This window comes from Rhinopithecus bieti, unplaced genomic scaffold (genome assembly GCF_001698545.2).
Source record: "Rhinopithecus bieti isolate Rb0 unplaced genomic scaffold, ASM169854v2 scaffold_19459, whole genome shotgun sequence".
Lineage (NCBI taxonomy): Eukaryota > Metazoa > Chordata > Mammalia > Primates > Cercopithecidae > Rhinopithecus > Rhinopithecus bieti.
In genome coordinates, this window is record NW_016809864.1 from 2,727,838 (window position 1) to 2,744,932 (window position 17,095).

The 17,095-nt window shown below is 45.3% G+C and overlaps 1 protein-coding gene across 1 annotated transcript in view; it reads left to right on the forward strand.

The window, feature by feature from the left end:
* SNX29 (sorting nexin 29) overlaps positions 1 to 17,095 on the forward strand; it is a 604,821-nt gene that overhangs the window by 382,082 nt on the left and 205,644 nt on the right. The window contains exon 17 of the mRNA XM_017890705.1: positions 3,667 to 3,783. Within this exon, the coding sequence (XP_017746194.1) occupies positions 3,667 to 3,783 (117 nt within the window). The remainder of the gene's footprint in view (positions 1 to 3,666; positions 3,784 to 17,095) is intronic.

Consider the following 17,095-nt stretch of genomic DNA (forward strand, 5'->3'; position numbering starts at 1 on the left):
ACACACTGTCTTCTTTCCGAGTCACTCTATTATAATTTAGCAAATGTCAAAGGATGTGAACTGTGTGGCTGTCCTTCCTCCTCCCTAAGATCCTAGCACTGTGCCTGGAAGATGGTTAGCAGCTCTGTGGTGCTCTTGCTTCAGGGTACACTGAGTGCTCCCCACAGCATTTCTAGCTCCTTGGTGTGGCACGTCATGGCCTTTCTCCACCTGGCCCCTGGAGAACTGCTTGTCTGCCACTTCCTCCATGTCTCCTGTCATGATCACCCATGACATAAAACCAGCTCTCATCTACTGGGAACTTATCCTGCCCTAAATGTGCTGCCAAGCCTGCTAAGTGCGGCATCTCCTGCCATCCTCACAGTGGCCTGGTGAAATGGGTGTGATTTTTAATGCCCATTTCACAGACGCACAGCCACAGGCTTGCACCAGAACACACACACTGTCAGTAACTGATCTAGCCCGGGCCCATCTTGCAGCAAGGCCTGACGCCTGCACCACCTCTCTCTGCCTCCTCCCTGCCAGCCTCTGGTGCCAGCATTTGCACCTGTAGTTTCCTCCATTGGTCATACCTTTCTCTTCCTTCTCTGCAGGGTGACCTCCTAGAACTCAGCATGTGTATGGAGCAGAGAAGGCCTGTGGGGGCTGAGTGAGTGAGTGAGACCCCAAGAGGGAGAAAGGGGATTGGAGAAAAAGGCTGGGGCTGCATCTTGAAGGAGTTTGGATTTTACTCTTAGAGCTGTGGAAGCACTGAAAGTATTAAACAGCAGATGATAATAGTAGATGTTACTTTGGGGAGATCATTGTGCCTGCTTGGAGGAGAATGGATTGGAGGGCACCTGTTCTCTCTCTGTCCTATTTTCTGTGGCTGTTGAAAAATGAGGTGGTCAGATGAGAATCCATAAGTGCCCTCAAAGCCTAATAAAAATTTCAAGAGGCAGTGGTTGTGCAGCCTACTTTTATTTTTGTGATAACAGGAACTATTTGTGATCTTACATTCTCCCCTCTTCTGAGGCTCTGTCTGAGTCCTGAATTTATTTCTAGTTATACGGGAGTTTGGAAATAGTTATTCAAGGAACAGTAAGCTCAGTATGGTTTACGTAAGATGAAAGCTGTTTATACCAATGGCTGTAGGTAGGGATATGTAATATAAAAACTCAGAGTTTCAGAGCTTAGCTTAGTAACAATGAACATCGTAGTTTTAATGGTTTCTGGAAATTATTTTTATCAAATTTTGTCTGTTAAATTGCGTCGGATTTTTCCTTTTCATTCCCCAGTGAAATGAAAGATTTGCCTGATGTGGTCAAGTTCTGATCTTCTGGCTCCAAAAGAGAACCAGGGTTTTGACAGCTTATGGTAAACACCACTTGGAGCTGGGATGTTTCGATGTTTTGTGCATTTATGGAAAATTGCAGTAACACTCTGGTTCCCACTGCAAAACAAAACAGAAACAAAACGCAAAACCCCGCTTTGCTTTGGAAATGGCAGTGGCATTTATTTAAGGCTCACGTTTTGTGGGGACACATTGGCAGGTATTTAGCAGTGGATTTAGCCTGTGGATTTCCAGCTTGCTGCATGGTGAATGGATTCACAGCCCAGAGGAAGCTCGTGGAGGGTTTATGTGATTTCTGTGTGTGTGGGGCACACAGGCATTATTAGCAATACTGTATTTGTTTGTTAAAGGCCAAAAGACGATCGACTCAAGCTTTTCTTATCCAAAAGGAATAAGGCAACAAAGGAATATTAATTTTACATCTGTACAAAGAAAAAAATCTGTCAGAAAGGTTCAGTGATTTATTCTGCCTTTGTTAATTGCATGGTTCTTGCAATATCTTTTGTATCATTTTCATTTATTATTTCACACTGGTTTGAAAACTTCTGTACCTCAGGGACAGAAGGGGGTACCTTTGGAGGGGAACTCACAGAGCAAGTTAATGGAAGCCTGATATACTTCATGTTGATTGCACAATGGCTCCCTTGTATTTCAGATGAAGAATTTTAATTCTTTATAAAGGGTCTCAGTGGCTTCTCTCACTGAAGAATGGGAGCTCAAATAAGGAAAAGCAGAAAGAATGAGAAGGAAACATACCCCTTCGGCTATCATTCATATCTTGGTGGATTTTCTCCTGTGACTTACCCTTCATACAACAACAACAAAAAAGGAGGGCTCCCTTTTATTCCTCCTGAGATAAGACACGCATTAGTGACCCCTGTTTTTTCACAAAGCTTTTCCCTGTGTCCCTCCTTTATTCTGACGGTGTCTTCTATAGCTCATATAAAGTACTTATTGCAAATGGCCTGGTATTGTTTTTACACTGCATACAGTGTAGTTAGTGCATAGGCGAGGCCTGGGGCATTGGAGGGGTGATCTCTTGGGAAGGGCAGGGAGCTAAGGGCCTAGGTAAGGATCTGCTTGACCTCGCATTCTGGGGATTTCTCTTAAAACATGCTTGCAAGATTCTTCCTTCAGGGTTCTTGGAGAATGTAGCAGGATTACATCTCACGTTTCTCTAAAATGCTTAAGTAAATTATAGTTGAATAGTCTGTACTTTAACTATAGACCGTCTGTAGCCACCTCCAGTTTTATTTATTGGGGATCAGCTGAGAATATCGAATAATTCAATTTGGAAAAATTCAGCAGCTCACAGCAGGCCCAAATGGGTTGCTTGTGGGCAGAGTGGATTGGTAGGACCGCAGCGCATAGCTAGGGCTCCGGCGTCAGTTCCTTGTTAGGTGTTTGACCTTGGGCAAACTCCCTATATTCCTGAGATACCGTTTCTTTTTTTGTAAGGTGGGAATAATAACATCCACCTCAGAGAGCCAGTGTGATGAAGCTGCAAAGAGCGCTCTGGGAGGATTTGGCCTGACAGGGAACAAACAGTGACTTCAGGGTAGCTGCACTGCTGTGATTTCATCTGTCACCATTGTTGTCACTGTCCTTGATAAAGCTCTGGTTCTGTTTTCTTGATTTTCTGAGCCAAGGACCTGATAAACCAAATGGTCAGTTATTCTCGTGCTGTTAGCAAAATTCTTGACAAGTATAAGTCAGCTGTGGAAGAAAGCCTTTGCTAGAACAGCATTCATTTATTAAGAGTCAGGCTGGGTGTGGTGGCTCACACCTGTAATGCCTGCACTTTGGGAGGCCGAGGCGGGTGGATCCATTGAGGTCAGGAGTTCAAGACCAGCCTGGCCAACATAGTGAAACTACGTCTCTACTAAAAATACAGGGCGTGGTGGTACATGCCTGTAATCCCAGCTCTTGGGAGGCTGAGGCAGGAGAATTGCATGAACCTGGGAGGCAGAGGTTGCAGTGAGCTGAGATCGTGTCACTATACTCCAGCCTGGGTGACAGAGCAAGACCTTATTTAAAAGAAAAAAAAAAAAAAAAGAAAAAAAAGCCCAAGGTCCAAACATGATCTGATACTGTCTTATTTGGACCATAACTTCACACTGTTGACTCTGAAGCGTCAGTGTGAAGCAGGTCAAACCACATTGAGCTTACGGGTGGATTGCATGGTTCACAGGTAAGCAGTGTCATTGACTCCAGCCCCAACAGCCTAAGGATGTTTTGTTGACAGGTGTCAGAAAGGAGAGTCCAGAGAAGGTGGGATTGGTCCCTGGGGAATGTCCGCCTCTAAGCCCCACCTTTCGGTGCTTGTGTTCCAGGTGGCAGAGATGCATGGCGAGCTGATTGAGTTCAACGAGCGCCTGCACAGGGCGCTGGTGGCCAAGGAAGCCCTCGTGTCCCAGATGAGGCAGGAGCTCATCGATCTCCGGGGACCGGTGAGTGTTCCCCCAACCCTTTGTGTCCATTCAGCTTCTGCTGCCCACAGCCCAGGAGAAAAGCACAGAGACTAACAGAGCAAGCAACAATGCATCTACCAGCCAGATTTGCCCACATTCACCTCTGCCACATTTGCTATTTATTTTTTATGGGGAGGGGGTAGAATAAGTAAAATGTTACAAGTTCTGTTGAAGCAACATTTCCTGCTTCTCTTTCTAGTCATCTGTAGTTAAAATTGGCATATAGTCCCCCGACCCATCTTTCCATACTTTACTGCATGGATAAATTTCCATGAGTAGTAAACAATCTTGGTTTTGTGTTCTTAACTTTTACCTCCATGACATTAATTTTGTATATATTTTTTTGCCACTTGTCTTTGCTTATTTGTTTTTAATTCAATATTGTGGTTTGAGGAGTAATCCACATACATCAGGTACAGGGCTTTTCAACCACACCACTGCTGATATTTTGGATCATGTAATTCTTTATTGTGGGGGCTGTTCTGAGCATTATGGGATGTTTAGCAGCATCCCTGGGTTCCACCTACTAGAGGCCAGTGGCTTCACTTTGCCAGGTTTTTGACAACCACAGATGTCTCCAGATATCATCAAATGTCCTCTGGATTTCAGAACGTGGCACAGTCACCCCTGGTTGAGATCCACTGATCTAGATCACTTGCTTGCTTGACTCTGTAGTTCTCTGTTGAATGAAATACTGCAATATTTTTGATTCAGTCATGTCTTTGTAAACATTTAGGATGTCTCCACTATTTTGCTATTACGAACCACAACGCCATGAGCATCTAACACTTGTCCTTTTGTGCAGATGTATAATAGCTTCCTCATTTTACAACTTCTTTTTTTTTTTTTTTTTTTGAGACGGAGTCTCGCTCTGTCGCCCGGGCTGGAGTGCAGTGGCCAGATCTCAGCTCACTGCAAGCTCCGCCTCCCGGGTTTACGCCATTCTCCTGCCTCAGCCTCCGGAGTAGCTGGGACTACAGACGCCCGCCACTTCGCCCGGCTAGATTTTTTGTATTTTTTTTAGTAGAGACGGGGTTTCACCGTGTTAGCCAGGATGGTCTCGATCTCCTGACCTCGTGATCCACCCGTCTCGGCCTCCCAAAGTGCTGGGATTACAGGCTTGAGCCACCGCGCCCGGCCTACAACTTCTTTATTATGTAAAATGCCCACATTTAGGCAGGCTGTGTCATGCACACTTGTATCTCCTTTGTCAGGGTGGACAGGTATCTGTCATGGCCAATTGTGTTTCAGGTTATCTACATCCGTTTCCTCCTTCTATATCATTTCAGTCAAATTCTGGGTATTACTTCATGTATAGACATCTTGGTGTTTATCTCTAAAAATACGAAAAAATAAATACAATATCCTTATCACCCCCATTACCAGTAATTCCGTTATGCCATCACAGTCAGTGTTCAAATTTCCAGTTGCCTCATACCTTTGAATAGTTTTTTTGATTCAGGATCCACGTGAGCCCCACGCATTGTGATTGGTTCATATGTGTCTATGCTGCTTTTCCTTTAAATTTTAAGAATTAGGGTAAAATATACCTAACATAACTTTTACCATTTTAACTATCATTAAGTGTTTCAGATTTCTTTACATTTTGGAATATTTGCATTACACTTGTGGGTTGAGCATCCCTAATCCAAAAAATCTGAAATCTGAGGTGCTCCAAAATCCAAAATTCTTTGGGTGCCAACAGGATGCTCAAAAGAAATGCTCATTGGAACATTTTGGATTTCAGATTTTAGGATTAGGAATGCTTAACTTGTATCACTATATATACTTTACTTTTTTTTTAGAGACAGGGTCTTGCTGTCTTGCCCAGGCTGGAGTGCAATGGCACCATCATAGCTCACTGTACCCTCAAACTCCTGGACTCAAGCAGTCCTCCTGCCTCAGTCTCTGGAGTAGCTAGGACTACAGGTGTGTGCCACCAAGCCTGGATAATTATTTTATTTTATTTTATTTTATTTTATTTTATTTTATTTTATTTTTGTAGAGGCAGGATCTCACTACATTGTCCAGGCTGGTATTGAACACCTGGCATCAAGCATTCCTCCTGCTTTGGCCTCCCAAACTGCTGGGATTACAGGCATGAGCCACCAAACTTGGCCTGTGTATCCTTTTAAGCTAAGATGCTTCTTTTTAAGGAAAAGGAGTTTGGGATTAAGGATTGAATTGGTCTCTTTTTTTTTACTGTGAGTATTTTTAGGACTCTCTTATTATGTTTTCCCCTTTGGTATAAGATGTGAATGAATGCTGGAGATTTTTACCTTTTAGCAGGATTTGATTATACTCTGGAAGAACAGCTCCTAGTTTGAATAATAAATGGAGACAGGGAAATAGATCCTTGTAAGGCTGCAAGTTGTAGAGGTCAATTAAAGGCACAGCATGGTGAAAGCTAAAGATGAACCCACTCATTAAATGCAATTTGTTCCCCTGGTGGATGCAAACGCGAGCTCACTTTATAGAATGGACATTGGATTCCTTTTTTTTTCAGCCTCTTTGGCAAGGCTCTGTTTCTCTGTCCCTAGTCCCGTTTCTGATCACCTCCACTTAAGCAGAAAAGGTGGCCTGGCTTGGTGTGACTTACTGCCTGTGGAACCACTGCCCTGGCTCCAAGTATCCATGCTGTCGGCTCCTTCCCCCGACCCCTGCTCTCTCACTTGTCCCCTCCCTTGTCTGTTTGGTGAGGGAACCACCCTTTGGTAGAGCTTTGCTGTGTGTTTGTTGTGCTTTTTTTTTCCTTGCACCCTCTAGACAGTCCTTATAATTTTCTGATTAGACCCATTTTTCAGCTGAGCAAATTGAGGTACAGAGAGGTTTTGTGACTCACCCAAAGGCACACAGCTTCTTGGTAGCACCTGAATGTAAACCCAGGACTCTGTTGTTCCATACCACCACACTGCTCACTCTTTTATTTTATGTTTTCCAATTTCAAGCAAAATTTAGTGTCTGTTTTGCTCCAGGCACAGCACTCTGGATGGGTTTAAACATTAAGATGCTTCTGTGGTGAAGCTCTCAAACATGCCCATTCTTGATCTGCAAAGTGAATCTCTCCCTTTCTTATCTCTCCTTCTCACTTCATACATCAGGAGTTACGTGTGTGTGTGTGTGTGTGTTTGTGTGTGTGTGTGTGTTTGTGTGTGTGTGTGTGTTTAGCATACTCATCACATGGTGTTTATGTCAGAATGGCTCTTGGGAGCCCGGGCGTGGTGTCTCACACCTGTAATCCCAGCACTTTGGGAAGCCGAGGCAGGTGGATCACTTGAGGTCAGGAGTTCGAGACTGGCCTAGCCAACATGGTGAAACCCCGTCTCTACTAAAAATACAAAAATTAGCCATGCAGGATGGTGTGTGCTTGTACTCACAGCTACTCGGGAGGCTGAGTCAGGAGAATCACCCTTCAACCCGGACAGTGGAGGTTGCATTGAGCCGAGATCACGCTGCTACACACTCTAGCCTGTGTGACAGAACAAGACTCCATCTCAAAATTAAAAAAAAAAAAAAAGGCTCTTTGGAAAGTTGTAATCTAGAGAAGGCAGAGTTTCCCGAAAGCAGAACACTGATTGAGTAGGGGGTTTGCATAGTTGCTTCATGTATTTTTTAAAAAGGAACTGGGGTTCTGTGATGCAGTAAGCCTGAAAAATGTTAGATTAAAGATAGTTTGATAGTCTTCTACACTGTGGGATTTCCCTGAAGGGTCACACACCAGTCTTCTACACTGTGGGATTTCCATGACTCTCCAAAAGGGATGGGCTAGGTACAGTAGCATTTCCCAAAATTATTTCCCCAAGGAACACTGTTGCAGTCATTATTTCCCTGAGGAACATCTTCTCTAAGAAAATGGTCATGGAACTATTTTCCGAAGAGTGCATTTGGGAAAGGTAGGGCCGTTGAGTGTCATGTTTTTTATTGATGTACCAGCTAGCAGGGAGCTCATCAGAGCCTGCCTTGTCTCATGAGCCTGCCCTGGCATGGAGTCTGCAGGGCCTGGAGGAGAGGAGGCGACATAGCGTGGCTGTGGGGTGCAGTGGGCCTGCCTGTGTTTAGTCCCAGGTCCAGCTGGCCTCCTACCCACTCACCAGCCTGGTCAGAGTTTGATCTGAACAGCACTGCCTTTCCCAGGCACCTTGGGTCTCTGCCACCTGGGCTGTCTCTTACCTTCTGCATTTTCTCCCACTCTCTCTGTTTCTCCTCCTGTTTTTGTATCTTTGTTTCTTCTCTTTTTGTTGTTCTTTTGTGTCTGCCTTTCTCTCACTCCCTTTCCTTTTGTTTCTCTCTCTGCTTCTTTGTCTTTGCCTCTGTCTCTCTCTCTCCTCTCTCTCTCCCCCTCTCTCCCCCTCTCTCTCTCCCCTCCCCCCTCATTTCCTCTGTCTCTCCCCTGCCTAATCGCTCTCTCTCTGTGGTTGCAACTCTCTCCCTCTCCCTTCCCTTCTGCTCTCCCATTGTCTCCAGTTTAATAAACATTTACATTGCTGCATTTTGCCATGATAGTTGCTATTCATTGCAATTGCCTGAAAATCTACAAAGCCTTTCCATCTGCCCTTCATCATCCAAGCCTTGTGTGTTTTGTGAGGGTCCCTGTGGAGTGGGCCATTGCCTGCCTTCCACCATATGGCTGGCCCCTGATGAGTGTTTCTGAAGCATTTTGTGCTGTGGCGCTTGCCACTCTGCAGTACCACTTGGTGTTGCCTTTTCCATTTTCTCCTGTGGACCGGGAGCTTCCCTGAGACAGAGACTGTTGTCTTCATTTTCCCACCCTCAGAGCCTGGAACAGGTAGTCACTCAGGGAGCATATGACATATACATCTGAGTGTGCACCTGGAGTATCTCTGGCAACACTCTGTTCACTAGCACGTTCGATTATCCAGAAAGCTGCCTTCCTGTCCTGCTCAACAACACCTCATGTGGGTCCTCGCTGTGAGCCGTCTGTGTTTCCTGGGGCACCTTGTTTCCTCTGAGATGACTGAGCTGATGGGAGAGAAAGATGAGTAATTTCATATCCAGGGATGATAGATGGAAAAACCCCATCCCAAGTTTTGTAATAAGATTCACTTTAAAATAAAATGCTCCCTGGGACTTTCTTGGTATCTTTAAAACCTTTGGAGGGAGTGATCTCATTTGAGGGCTGATGCTATTTAAGTATGGAAGCTTAATAAGAAATCTATTTTTCTGCCGGGTGGCGCTTGCCGCATAGCTAATGATCAAGTACCAAATTGTCTGCTGTCCCGCGGCAACGGTAAACTTCGTGTTCCAAATTATAAGAGGCTTTTTAACTCAGCGGTTGGACATCCCTGTTTTAATCGTCTGCCGTCTTGAAGGAGATTATTTTTAAAAGTGCCATTTAAGAGGGACTACTAAAAATATATCTCACATAGAGGCTTAACTCAGAAATATTAGTCTTTGACACAAAATTATTTGGAAAAATGCTTGTGGAACCCACTTTAAACCTCTCAGATCCAGAGAAGAAAAGCCTCTCTTTGGGCCTAGCTGTGTTTTCCTTCCCATGGCCAAATACCCCCAGTGATCACATGTTCCTTGCTGTTCATGCAGGTACTTCTTGCACCTGGGGGCAGTTGGAAGTATTAAAATCACAGATCTTGCTTTTCTGATGCTCCTGTGTTAAACTCTCATCATTTACCTGGCTTGCTCATCACCATGGGTCGTCAGTTTCCCCGGGGACCCATGAGGGTCTGGACTCTAGGGTTTGAGGGGATAGAGTCTGGTTGTCCAAGGCATCCAGGTGTGGCACTTGACACTTCCCTGAAGATCAGAGTTTCGTGTCTGTGGGCAAATGCAGTGTATGCAAGCTGAACTTTACAGTCGGTCCTGTGCTGGTTCAAATAGAAAGCATTGTCAAGGTGCAAAATAATCAAGATTTAGAAACTTGGTACTATGTAATGACTTAGGCTGTGAGTCGAGGGAGGCATTTTCCACACTGGATTACGTTGCCTGTCAGTCACTTGTATTTTGTGTGGCTGCTTTGCCCAGTGTGAGGCAGACTACGGAGATGTAGTGGATGTGGAAAATACAGTTTCTGCCTTTGAAAAGGTCAAAGCCCAGAGTATATTTCGTGTGACTTGTGTCTCTCTGGCTTCACTTCATGGTGATTTTGCATGGAGACAGAGGTCCTGCTTGGAGAACGCTGAGGTCTTGCCTGCCATGGATCCTGAGGGAATAGAAGCCAGGATTGGAAGGCAGCTTTTGACCCCTCCGTTCCACCTGTCCTCTCTTCTCTTCTCCAGCATATGTTTGTGAACGCGTGGTTTGAGTTTGCCCCTCACAACCTCACCTGCAGGACAAGTGATGGGCAGTGACCACCAGGATGCTCCTGGGGCTCACATGCCCCCTGTTCTCATTTGAATTACCCTCCAGTCCTTCTTGAAATGGCCTCTTTGTTCTTTGAATTTCTTCTGAACCAGGTGCTCAGATGTGAATTCATCAAAATTCTGAGCTCATGACCCACATTCTTTATTGGTGCAAGAAGGCCTGCTCTTATTGAATACAAGTAAGCTTCCTCTGATCTCATTCTTTGTCTCTTATGGGAACTGCCCCAGACTCCACTCACCTCTTCCACAGGGAGGAATCTCAAGACCCCGGTTCTTTGCTCCTTTCTGGTATGCATGTTATTAGCATGTTCATTTTTTTTTTTTTTTTGAGATGGAGTCTCGCTCTGTCACTCAGACTGGAGTGCAGTGGCACGATCTCGGCTCACTACAATCTCTGCCTCCCAGGTTCAAGCAATTCTCCTGCCTCAGCCTCCTGAGTAGCTGGGATTACAGGCATGCACCACCATGCCCAGCTAATTTTTGTATTTTTAGTAGAGGTGGGGTTTTGCCAGGTTGGCCAGGCTGGTCTTGAACTCGTGGCCTCTAGTGATCCACCCGTTTTGACCTCCCAAAGTGCTGGGATTACAGGCGTGAGCCACCGTGCCCAGTCGCATGTTCATATCTTAATATGATGTCATGAGCACGGAAAAGGGGTTCCTGTGCCTGGGGCAACCACATGGGACTCCTCTAGAAGCTGGTCTAGGCCAGGTCCTCTCCTCTACATGGTCAAATGATGACACTGTCCTTGATCATTTCATTTTTGTCATCCTAAAAATGTGGATCCTCCCAGTGCTTTCCATTCTGTCTCAATGCCACCTTGTAAATCTCACTGGCCATGACACATCCATCTAGATACTAATTTAATTTATTCAATTTCTGCTAAATTAACACACACAGTATTTCCAGGGATACATAATAATCACATGATTATATTAATAATTGTATGAACCTTCTAACTAAATATACTTATTCCTTAATTTAATATATTTCTTTCCCTTCATTAAGAGTCCACTTCTGGTTAGTCATACCTTCCGCGCAAGTTGGATCTGATGTTCTTTATATTTTTTGAAAGATTTCTTCTTATTTTAAAAAATCTTTCTTTGAGGCCAGGTACAGTGGCTCACGTATCTGTAAGCCTGTATAGATACGCCTGTAATCCCAGCACTTTGGGAGGCTGAGGTGGGCAGATCACCTGAGGTCAGGAGTTTGCAAGCAGCCTGGTCAATATCGTGAAACCCCGCCTCTACTGAAAATATAAAAAATTAACCGGTCATGGTAGCATGTGGCTTTAATCCCAGTTACTTGGGAGGCTGAAGCAGGAGAATCACTTGAACCTGGGAGGTGGAGGCTGCGGTGAGCCAAGATGGTGCCATTGCACTCCAGCCTGAAAGACAGAGCAAGACTCCATCTCAAACAGAAAACAAAACAAAACATAAAACAACAACAACAAAAAGGTGGCTGGGCGTGGTGGCTCACACTTGTAATCCCAGCACTTTGGGAGGCCGAGGCAAGCGGATCACCTGAGGTCAGGAGTTTGAGACCAGCCTGGCCAACATGGTGAAAACCCATCTCTACTAAGAATACAAAAATTAGCCAGGTTTGATGGCAGGTGCCTGTAATCCCAGTTACTTGGGAGGGTGAGGCAGGATAATCGCTTGAACCTGGGAGGTAGAGGTTGCAGTGAGTGGAGACTGCGCCATTGCACTTCAGCCTGGGTGACAGCGAAACTCCGTCTTAAAACAAATAAATGAAGACACATCTCTGCTTCCTTGTCTCCCGGGCCATCATTCACATAGGCCCTTTGGGCCAGGCAGTGAGCAGCACCGAGGGCATCTCCTGGCGTGTTCTAGGAGGCTTCCCCATCTCCCTAAAATGAATTTATATAATCTCCTAGTAAAAGTCAATGCTGCTTTGCTGTGTGTTTCATGGAGTTTGATTCCCTGGCCAGCTGGTCTGTGGGAACCAGAGCAGATTGTGCCTGGATTCATTGCTTTCTCTTTTTCTGGGCGACCAGCACGTTATGTGATTAGATGGGAATAGATACGTTTTGGTAAAGGAATCCCTGATTTAGTTGCAAAAAGCCAAGCTATTGGCTCCCCTTGACTCGTTCTTCTGGAAATGACCTCTTCTTGAGGGGTGGGCACCATGTTGGTATAACCTACACCCCAGTGTTCCTGGGACGCGGCTTTCTTGCCCATGAGGTCTGCAGAGCTGCGGTCCTGATTTCTGAGGAAGGTGATTTTGTTCATCAGAGTTCAAATGGTGTTCTCCCAGATATTCGAAAACGGAGGGCCTTGTCCACCCCAAAGCAGTGACTATGGTTTGGAATGCAACTGATGTTGCCAGCCAGACACTGGGGATCAGCCAAGGCTTTTGATAAAGTTGGAAGAACTTCAAGCTTCTTTAGACTGATTCCTTCCTTCCTTCCTTCCTTCCTTCCTTCCTTCCTTCCTTCCTTCCTTCCTTCCTTCCTCCCACCCTCCTTTCTTCTCTCGTTCTCTCTCCCCCTCTTCCCTCCCTCCCTCCCTCCCTTCCTTCCTTCTTTATTTCCTTCCCTCTTTCCTTCCTTTCCTCTTCCCTAAATAGAGGCAGGGTCTTTCTCTGTCACCCAGGCTGGAGTGCATTGGTGCAATCAAAGCTCACTTGAGCCTCAAACTCCTGGGCTCAACAATCCTTACACTTCAGCCTCCAGAGAAGCTGGCATTATAGGTGCATACCACCATGCCTGGCTAATTTTGTTGTTTTTTAAATTTTTTTGTAGAGACAGGGTGTTTCTATGTTGCCCATACTGATCTCGAACTTCTGGGCTCAAGCAATCCTGCCTCAGCCACCCAAAGTGCTGGGATTATAGGCATGAGCCACTGCACCCAGCCAGATTTTTGTTTCTGTTCTGGGAAAGTGGCTTCCTTTCGTTTCTCCCGTCCAGGGTGTCATTGCCTATGCCAGCCTGAGTGTGTGGGCCTCCTGTGGGAATCGCCACCCTGTCCTGTTAGAGCAAAGCTCGCAGCCAACTCTTGCCCCCAGTGCTGCAGTGCAACACAGATATTTTTTAGCTTTGCTTTAAAAATAATATGGCAGATGGTGAAGCAGGACCTGACTTTTGCCTTCGCCCTCATGTCTTGCCGTCTGCTGTTTCTCCACCGAGTCCTGTCCCTCAGCATTTGCTCTTCCTGCTCCTTCTACTTCCGTCACTCTGCCTTTTCACCATTTGTCTTTTGGAAGACATGCTTTAACATTTTTTATACATTACATAAATAATATAAAAATACATTTCTGAAAGAATATAAATAATGCAAAACTATATAGAGTACAAAAGACAAGTGTTCCTTCCTAGCGATCCTGCTATGAAGCATTTGGTGTATACCCTTCCAGGTATTTTTTATGCATTTGCATATAGGCAGGCATATATATACACACACACATGCATAACACACATCTCTTGTTAACACAAAATGGATCATTTATACTGTTCAGATTGTGTGCGACTTTGCATTCTTCAATCGTGAATATATGTCGACTTCCTCCTTTTTCACACTCTTCCAAATCTTCCCCATCCTTCAAGGTCTCGTTCATTCTTTGACAAAGCCCCTAGTGGCCCTGTCAATACTGCGTTTTGGTAGGTATGTTTCCAATGTTCTTTAAATTCCTGTAATCCTTTTTCCCTCTGGACCGCTCATTTTATCTAATCTTACCTTGTTCTTTGTTTATTCATTAGTTAATTAGTTCTGTTGAGCTACACCCAGTTAATTTGTCTCCCAAGAAGTTTGTCGTCCAGTGGAAGACACAGACATACTAAACATCCTTGCCGTGGAGGTTGATGAGGGCGTGGCAGATGGCAGGCTGTTGACGCACAGTAGTTGAATGAAAGAATGAGCAATGAGTAAGAAGTAGAATTTTGTAGGTATCAAGTATAATGATAGCACAATGGTGGGGTTAATTACCTGCTGGGGTATGTCATGGAAGCTTTTAAAGAGGAGACGTTTAACTTGAGTTTTTAAGGATGAGTTAAAGTTGATCAGGAAGATGGGCCTGTTAGGCAGCGGGAATGGTAGTATGAATTGACATGGTTTGTTCAAAATATTCTCATTGCTAGTTTCATGGATGTATCGTTTGGCTTCTCCATGAGATAATGAAGTTCTTATAAGTGGGAGTGTCATTTACACTCCTACCTGCAGACAGGTATACCGGCAGTTATTACGTACCAAATCCTATTCTATGAGCTGTACATGTAGTAGCAAGCAGTGATGTAGGTTCTCGTGTCTCCATTTTAGAGATGAGGAGACTAAGGCACAGGTAAGATAGGTAATATCCCCAAGTCTCCATGTCCCCATGACTAGTAGGAGATGGAGCTGATAAGTCTCTTTTTAGAGTCTTCATGTCCTCCCCTTTATTTCTTTACACTTTGTATTTTTAATTTTTTTAAGAGACAGTCTCGCTCTGTTGCCCAGACTGGAGTGCAGTGGTGCAGTCATAGCTCACTGCAGCCTCCAATTTGTGGGCTCAAGCAGTTCTCCCACCTCAGCCTCCTGCGTAGCTGGGATTACAGGCATGCACCACCACACTTGGCTAACTCTTAAATTTTTGTAGCGATGGGGTTTCACTATATTGCCCAGGCTGGTCTCAAACTCTTAGGCTCGAGTGATCCTCCTGCCTCGGCCTCCCATAGTGCTGGGATTACAAGTGTGAGCTGCTATGCCTGGCCCATATCCTCATCTTGAAGTGGGACTAGGAATGCCCACCAAAGAGAGTTGTATGAGGTTTACATTAAACAGTAAATGCCTCTAAATCATCCAAAGTAGGGAGTAAAATATCAGCTTATATCATAAACTTGGTTAAAATACCATTCTCCTGCTTTATTTTTCTTCACAATACTAACACTACTTGGCATAGAGTTGTTTATTTGCTCTCTTCTTGGTCCATTTTATGTATGACTGTGTCCCCAGCACCTGATACAGGATATAAAGCATTTGTTGAATGCGTGAACCTCAGTTCCCACTTCTTACTTTAGCATCCTGACTACAGATGCCCAGAACACAAGTGGTGAATTTGACTGAAATGAAGCACTCTGTGTCTGCCCCACAAACCACCAAGGGACTGTGGGTTTATTTGTCTCAAGATGGTCAACACTGCTGTTTTCATTTTTTACTTGCTGTCAAATATAAAGAGATATCATATGTTGCCCGCCTCTGATTTTCCTGATGTCTCAATTTAAATGGTTTCCAATTTGGGTATGAAATTATCCATCAGTCACAGAGAGAACTGGTGCCTTCAGCAGTGGCTGTTGGAATAAGCCAGGGCTTCATTGGAGAAGCTGTTGGTGGAGGAGCAAGGGCTGGCTAGCAGAGGCTTGTCCCTGCTCCTCTGGGTCCCCTCTGGAAGACCACATCTTCCCCTGGGTGGTGGGCTGTGTCTAGCCCATTCCCCAAGATCCAGTTTGGATGACACTTCATCTGTTTAGTCGTTGGATGCTAATAGTGTCTTCCCTATGCCAGGGAGTGACATAGGCACCAGCGATGCAGAGAGCAGGCCTTGATCACTGTCCCCCGGACTCACACAGTCTGCAGCCTGGTGGAGGAGACACCACGTGAGCTGAGCTACGATGACTGAATCCAGTCCCTCACCAGATGCCGTAACCTACAAATGTCTGTCGCTCAGAATCTCTTTATTTTAGTCAGTCACTTCCACAGAGGATTGTCCAAAGAGATGCGGCTGTCCAGTTCTCGGGTCTGTCTGTGGAGTGTGAGGCGTGTAGCCCTGGTGATAGTAGAGTGATGTTAGGTGGCTCAGGGTCACGTGCTGAATAATATGGGCTCTGCTGGGGAAGGTGTTCCCCTTTTCTTTTCCTTTCGGCCATGCTGGTGTGGTCTCAGGTTGGTGCTAGTCCAGCTTTAACTCTTGGAGACCCTGACAAAGTGAGTGTGGGCCTCTGGTTCAGGGTGCTGTGGGCCCCTGGGAAGTTCCGAGCTCTCAGACGCGGCTGCAGTAGACTCTACTCAGAACGTCCAGACGCCTTGATGCCAAGGCTCAACCCCAGATCGGCTGCAGGAGAATCTCTTTGATGGGACCTGGGCACCCCTCATTGTTTTGCATGATTCTGATGCTCCTGAGGTTGAGAACCACTAACACTTAGGATTTAATCACATTTGGCTTTCATCACATCCAGTTGCCTTCTAGTGATACTGGCTTTCTGTTTGCTAGAGTGATACATACTTTCCTTTTTAAGTAAATAGTTAAAAGTGAAAAAAGATGAATGGTGTAATCCAGCTGCTCAGGAGGATCACTTGAGCCCAGGAGCTCGAGACCAGCCTGGGCAACATAGTGAGACCCTGTCTTTAAAAAAAAGAAAAAAATGAGCGGATTGAAAAGGCAACATTATTCAGCAACAGTGCAATTTGGGGCGAGTGTGGCAAGAATCCTGGTGGTGCTTTGTGATGCACTGGGGTTTGGGGAACACTCCTCTAGATTTTATCTATGGATTGCAGTTTTAGCCCCCATTATTTTGGCCCCCATAGACTCATTGGGAATGATTTGGCATTATGCCAATGATTCATTAAGTGCGAGCACCAGAAATAGCTCAATGAAACTCTCTATTTAGCGATTGTGTCTTTCTCCGCATAACAAATTGTCCCAACACTGAGAAGAAAAACGACATTTGGCAGTGACAACATTTACCATCTCATAGTTTCTGTGGGTCTGGAGTCCCGGTGCCACTCAGCTGCTTCTCTCTCCAGGGTCTCTCTCAGTCTGCATCCGCAGTCTCAGCTGGTGACTGGAGACACCTCAGGGCTCCGCTAGGGAAGGATCCACGTCCAAGCTAACCCGTGTGGTTGTTGGCGGGATTCGGTTTCTTAAGGGCTCTTGGACTGAGGGCCTCAGTTCCTCTCAGGCTGTTGGCTGGAGGTCACCCTCGGTTTATTGCCTACCCAGATCTCTTCACCGTGGCCAAAGAAAGC